The 7,079-nt window shown below is 34.8% G+C and overlaps 1 protein-coding gene across 1 annotated transcript; it reads left to right on the forward strand.

Moving 5' to 3' along the window:
• Positions 1-3,150: 3,150 nt before the first annotated feature.
• On the forward strand, positions 3,151-5,063 carry LOC144547411 (pentatricopeptide repeat-containing protein At3g56550-like). The gene is made up of 2 exons (XM_078296053.1): positions 3,151-3,610; positions 3,915-5,063. The coding sequence occupies exons 1-2, from the start codon at positions 3,187-3,189 to the stop codon at positions 5,015-5,017; spliced, it is 1,527 nt and encodes a 508-aa protein (XP_078152179.1). The 5' UTR covers positions 3,151-3,186; the 3' UTR covers positions 5,018-5,063.
• Positions 5,064-7,079: the final 2,016 nt, after the last annotated feature.

Raw genomic sequence — 7,079 nt, forward strand, 5'->3', positions numbered from 1 at the left:
TTTCAAGTTGTCATCTTGTACATCTATTTATAACACATGTATTTGTTTGTTGTTACTTAATTTTGTAATTGATCTTCATTTTATTGTTGTGTTGTAAACTCTGTGCTGGATATGAAATGTAAATTAGATATATTAGCGTATTTTAAAAATTTGAGTACAATTTGGTGTTGTTTTATAATTTGGAGTTGTCAATTTTGTTCTCATTCTAAACATGTGCATACATCTCAGTTTTTGATGTATCGTTTTTCACTTGTATCACTTGGTACCAGTGACAAGTTGAAACAGTAATTGAAACATAATATATGAAAATATAAACTATAATTGCATATATGAAAGCATATTGGTACTAATTGCATGTATGACGACTTTGCTGTTGTAACACAGGGAGTGTGTAACATAATAAGTCATCTACTAGACAATCATGTAAATTAGCATATGAGTATGAATTTTTTTTTTTTTTTGGGAAAAATATGAATCATGTCCATATTGAATTTCATTGATAATAAAGTTACAACTACAAAAGTTTGAAAAGGAAGAAATGCTCAAAACAGATGAGCTTTAAAATTTTTAAAATAAGAGCCCAAAAGAGAAATTACAGTAAAAAAAAAAGGCAAAATGTTGACTAAAGGTAGCAACAGCAGCAGGCGCTCCAGTGGTATACTGGCAAATCGGTCCAGCAGCCACTATTATTACGAGGAATGTGTAATATGCCAACTTATTTCTTCCACCAAATCATCCATCGCTTTGTCTCTGTCTCGGGAGATTCTAGAGCAACATTCTCTCCACAACACGAATTGCGAAATGAGTAACAATGTCCTTTTTGAATTGATTAGATCTCAAAATTTAATTGAGACAAATGTTTGATTAGACCTTTGAAAAGCTCAACCACAGCTTAGAATTTTCTCGAATTTTCCGAGAGAGGCACGCATGAGGGAGAACTAGGGCTTCTCTTGCGATCCCCAGAAAAATATCAGTTTTTCTGAGAGAGTGACACACACAAGGGCCAAGAGAGGCCTGATTGCTTCGGCGTTCTATGGGAAGAAGAAAGAAATTTCTAATGGGAGAAAAATTTGGTCTGAAGAGGAATAAACAAAAGAAGCAATGGACACCTCAAGTTAAAATTCATGGGTATATTAGTCCGTTCAGATTTTTAGATAATTAAATAAAATGTTAAATAATTAAAATGGGATAGAAGAAAGAAAGTTAAATTTGAATGGGGATATTGGATATTATGATATTTTGATGAGGATATTGGCTATTTTAAAATTTTGCATGGGTATAGTGGAAATTTTCCCTTAATAAATCTATCAACATAACAAAATCTCTGATTGTCCCAATTATTGGACATTCAAGTCAGATTGTTAATCAATGGTGTAATTATTAGCTCTAAAATATAGAGTGCCAAACATAAGAACTTAGTGATGCCATTATTTAACTTCAACCCAATTGTCTTAATTACAAATCACAAAATAATGATACAAAATTATATAGCTCCATAATTAAATTAAACAAATATTTATATCTGATATGTCTGTTTATTCTACAAGAGATGCATTTTAAATTAATATTCATTTTGCACTGAAATGTTTCTCCTGTAGAAGGGAATATGAATGTTGATTTTTCTTTTTGAGTTAGGGCCTGTTCGGATGTCTCTAAACCTATAAGAATTAAAAGGATTTTAAGACTGGTAGAAAAAAATTCTATTGCACTGTTCGGTTGAATATTTCTACAGAGATGGAATTGAATTATGTTTTCATTTTTGAACCCAACTCTTCTTTATTTGGTGGGAACAAAAAAATTTGATCAGATTGCATTTTTTTCTTTCCCAAATGTTATTGTTCTCTCTCTTCATTAGACAATATTAATCCATGGCAATGGTAACTTGTTGATATTTATTTTATTCTTTAGATAACATGGTTGCTATGTGAGCATACAATAAAGAGAAATGTTATGGTACCCCGAGTCATCATACCCGAGCGCATTCCCCAAGTAGTTTAACAGAAAAAAAATTCTAATGTTGTCTAACTTCCATTTTCAGCGCTAATATCAAAACATTTAAAGCTATGTTTATAACATTTTATAATGCTACTCACAAACATGTAAACCTCTGTCTAAAAGCATTAAAATTCTAAATCTATATAATTTTAACTCCTAACTACTTTTGTCTTCATGCCAAAAACGGAAAGATTTATTTCACTCACTTTTTTTTATTTTTTCTCTGATCATTATAATTTATTTTTCCGATGATCCGTGATGAATTTTACGAATCTAAAAATACGAACGTTTTCTATTCGATTTTATCTTTCAAATAAGATCCATGAAGAAATACTTTTGAGTAATTTTAATGTCATTTGTTTTTTTAAAGTAAAACTCATGAGCACTTTAAATTTTCAAGTTTTGAAATCTCAGTCTGCAACCATTAAAATTTTCAAGGCTTTGTACATGAGGTTTATATACTTTGTAAATGAAGTGTTATTATTGAGATTTATATACTTTGAAATGTGAGCCACTAGCTTTTTTTGCCAGTCTCAGAGTGTTTATGATAATAGAAATTTAGAATATCAACATAATTTTAAATATCCAAAGAATGTATTTGCGTCATTCCATCATTTATGTTGTACAAAAAAAAAGAGGAGGGTTCAAATGCCTCCATGTTTTTGTGCCTCCATCATGCCTCCATCTCTCTATCATTTTCAAAGTTCAAACAGTCGATCCGAACCGCTCAACCTAACCTCCATACTAAAATATGTTTGGAGACCAAATTTTATATTTTTAGAAATTTTTTTACTATTTTTTTAGATAAGTACAAAATCAGTAAATCTGAACCATCTAAAAACAGTATTTTTGTACCTATCTAAAAAAATTTCTAAAAATATAAAATTTGGTCTACAAACATATTTTAGTATGGAAGTTAGGTTGAGCGGTTCGGATCGACTGTTTGAACTTTGAAAATGATGGAGAGAGATGGAGATATGATGGAGGCACAAAAACATGGAGGCATTTGAACCATCCTCAAAAAAAAATCTCATGATTTGTCCAACTTTTAAATTGAGCATGCAAAAAAAAAAATCATCACCCCAGATTAAGCCCTCAAACTAATGACGGGTTCGTCTAACCTCTTATCCATTCGACATCTCTAAACTCCGCTAGTGTGCTGATTCTCTCAAACCAACGGTGGAAGCACAAATGAGCGCGCCAGCACCTCCCTTACTCATGCTGCCTCGGTTCTCTCCTCACCTCAGGCCAACCATTCCCCATATCAATCCTTCTTCAAAAGAGAGCACATTGCCATTTCTTCCTAACTGTGATGATCTCAACCGCATCCACCTACCCAGCCTCTTAAAATCTTGTGCACGCCACCGCCACGTGTCACTCGGCCGACAGATCCATGCTCTCTCCATCAAGCTTGGTAGCTTAACTTCTGACCCGCTTGTCCAGTCATCCCTTGTTTCTTTTTACTCTTCATGTTCTCTCCACGCCCTGGCACTCCAACTGTTCGACGAATTGCCTCAACGAAACCTCTTCTCCTACACCTCTTCCATGGAGGTCTGTGTTAAGTCAGATCAGCCTGAGCGCGCGGTTTCTCTCTTCCACCAAATGCTCGTGTCAGGTATGTGTTTTTATACTGAAAGCTTGCAAAATTTTACCAGACCTGAGATTTGTGCCTCACTGCATAAGCTAAACCCAGAACCTTATCCAGCTTAGATTATTTCTGAATCTGAAACCAGAGGGACTCGGTACTTGACTTTGATTTCACAGGAACAGGTATTGACCTGTGAAGACCTGCAAATGGAACATGATTATTATACAAGATACCAAAATTGACATGTCCTTGGGACATTTTAGCTGACCAATATTGCATTCCATTAGAGTAACATTTGTTTTCCATTTTGTTGAGCCTCTTTATTACACAGGTTATTCTCCTGATTCCTTCTCGATTGTTACGTTCCTCTCAGCATGTGCTGAAATGGGATTTTTAAATATGGGGCGTGGGGCCCATGCACTAGCTTTGAAAACCGGACTGGAGCTCACACCATTTCTTGCCACGGCTCTCATTAGTATGTACTCCAAGTGCGGCTCAATTGACTCTGCTACCTTGCTTTTTCAACAGACACCAGAAAACACCAAATCCCTACATGTTTGGAATGCTATAATATATGGTCTTGCCTCGCATGGGCACGGTATTGATGCGCTAAGACTATTCAACAATATGATTTCAAGCGGGTCCCACCAACCAGACAGTGTAATGTTCATTGGTCTCCTTTCCGGATGTGCAAACTCGGGTTTGGTCCAGGAAGGCAAGCTTTATTTCAAATATATGACTGCAAAATTTGGAATTGAACCTACAGTAAAGCATTATGGGTGCATGGTTAATTTGTTGGGTCGTGCTGGGCTATTAGATGAAGCATTTGACTTGGTGACGCACATGCCCATGCAACCTAATTATGTTATATGGCTGTCTTTACTTAGGTCTTGTTGTGCGCATGGTAACTTACCCCTGGCAGAACAAGTGATGGCAAGAATAAGTGATAAAGAAATAGAGTCTCAAGTCAAAGATGCAAGTCCCTTTTTCATTCTGTCGGCCATGTACAGAAAAGCAGGTGTTTATGACAAATATGCATGGCTAAGGTACAGGTTGGATAGAAACCCAGAGGGTAAGAGTTGGGCGGAGATTGGTGGAAAGAGGCATGAGTTCAGTGAAGGGTTTCTTGGTTTAGATTGTACTGTGCAGACTGAGATCACAGAGGTTTTAGATGATTTGGATGTTAAATTAGGTAAGGAGAGAGAGGAGACAAATGCAGACCACCACAGTGAGAAGATGGCGGTTGCATACGGGTTGATCAAGAGTAAGTCAGGACCGCCTATAAGGGTATTTAAAAAATTGAGGATATGCAAGGATTGCCATGATTGGATGAAGTTTGTTTCAAAGAGTTATGAAAGAGAGATAGTAATGAGAGATATTAACCGGTTCCATAGATTTGTTGGTGGGATATGTACATGTAGAGATTTCTGGTGACAATGTAGAAATATTTTCATCTAAATCAGCATGTTATTTCTCTTTACTGTACTTAGGCGTTATGTGTAATATTCTTTGGTAAGATTAGATGATGAGTTAATGTATATATACTCTTTTTTCCATAACTCATTGTCACTGTCATCATCATAATCATCCGATGTAGTATGATCATTGTATTGTATTGTATTCTATTTTATTTATTATTATATATGTGGATTCTGCTCTGAACATGTTATAATTGTGGTGCCAGATATTGTGATCAATTAATGGACCTTTCTTATGGATAAATAAACATAGGATGTCTGTTGCTTGTATGATTTATAGTTTGGGAAGGATGACCAACTTATTCTGACAATTGTGACCGTCAATATTAAAATTCATCCAAATCTGAATATAATTATTGATAAATTATTTCCATTTAGATATCAGCGCAATTTCAGAATCATTTGGATCGCCTATTAAAAGGCAACCAAACCAAATTTTCAAATGGTTGAGTAATTTATGTTTGAATTAATAGGGTTATAAGGCCAATCTAAATCAAGAAAAATATATCATAATTGTCAAGTGGAATTGTTGTCAATAACACCAATCCTTAAGAGCATTGTCAAGTGGAATTGTTTTGAAATGGCTGACTAATTTATTGTCAATAACACCAATCCTTAAGATATATAAGAAAAATATATCTAACTGGTGGTTTTTTTTTTTCTAAATTTAGCTAACGCTGGAACAATCAAAACGATATTGTCCATGCTATGATGGTTCGGAATATGAGCATTTAGCTGACTTAATCTTAATATGTAATGTAGTTTATGTGATTATGTCTTGTAGAATAGTTAGCAGAATCTAGTTTTCCTCCTACATATTTATTTGTGTAATAATTGTTTCAGCCATTCATAACGAGCTGCTCACCGAATGCAATGGAGTTACGATGAAAGCTTTCCGAAGAATCAAGTTTGCACCAAAAGTAAATATTATAATTTTTTTTATTTGAAGTTCTTTCATCATCTTCAGAAATCTATTGGATAGTTGCAATAGTATACAATTGTAAGCTCATTTTAGTTTGCTCCAATGAGCTTCTCAAATTTGGTGTTACATGTCTGATCTGTCATATCTTGTAACCCCAAACTGAAGGGGCTTACAATTTGGTAACTAACCTTTTTTACCCTTTTGTCTCCGGTACTGGTACAAGTACAGCAGATTTTATTGAACCGTATCAAAATGGGCTAGTCTTGCTTAGACCAAGAACTCTAATGATCCGGCCCAGTAATTATTGTTAATAGGCCTGTTTTTAGTGATATTGCACAACTTGGGCCGGTTTAAAGCATGAACCAGTTCGAAGGCTCAGAAGATAACTGAATGTAGATCAACAGCTTGCTAAGTTTATCAGACTTTTTGGTTCCTAAGAAGAAGAACTCAGTTCGGAAATGAAATTTGGATACAGGAGAAACAACAAGGCAGTATTTTTCTCTGCAAATCATGAACTTAAATGCTCATTTTCGACATGGATCTAGCTAACAAAACATCATCTGCATGGTTGAACTCATTCTCCCGTTGAAGTTAAGCGTACGTCAAAATGCTCGATGATGTCAGATATTTTTATTTTCTCGTTATGTTTTCGGCTTTATCCAACTCACTCGTTGTTATTATAGAAGGTAATAAACTTATGCTTGATTACGTTTCCAGAAGTTTAATTTGAATAGCAGTATTTCCTTCCTAATAAATGTATAAACCCAATAAAGACGATAATGCCCCCATCCCTATCAATACCAGCATGTTTATTCGCATGATTTGAACAATGAAAGACCTCATGGTGACGAAACCAATTAATTAATGACAACATTGAACCATTTGACAAGTCATGATATGCATGCATTTTTTCCTTACAAGGAAAGAATATCCCGAAAACATTATTCGGAATTTCTAAAGATGATTTTGTTCATGCAGTCATTAATGGAAATTTAACCCGAATTAAGATCCATACATGCATCTTTACTTTTATTCCCAAACCATCTGATATTATTCCTTGGAGGAGGAATAAATGAGGTGGCGTTATGGCCCGAGC

This window comes from Carex rostrata, chromosome 31 (assembly GCF_964058835.1).
Source record: "Carex rostrata chromosome 31, lpCarRost1.2, whole genome shotgun sequence".
NCBI lineage: Eukaryota > Viridiplantae > Streptophyta > Magnoliopsida > Poales > Cyperaceae > Carex > Carex rostrata.

Bases quoted from the DNA above. Each gene is read 5' to 3' on its own strand.
- LOC144547411 (XM_078296053.1), top strand. From the start codon at position 3,187: ATGAGCGCGCCAGCACCTCCCTTACTCATGCTGCCTCGGTTCTCTCCT. The intron at 3,611-3,914 runs GTATGTGTTTTT...TTTATTACACAG, and splicing joins CCACCAAATGCTCGTGTCAG to GTTATTCTCCTGATTCCTTC.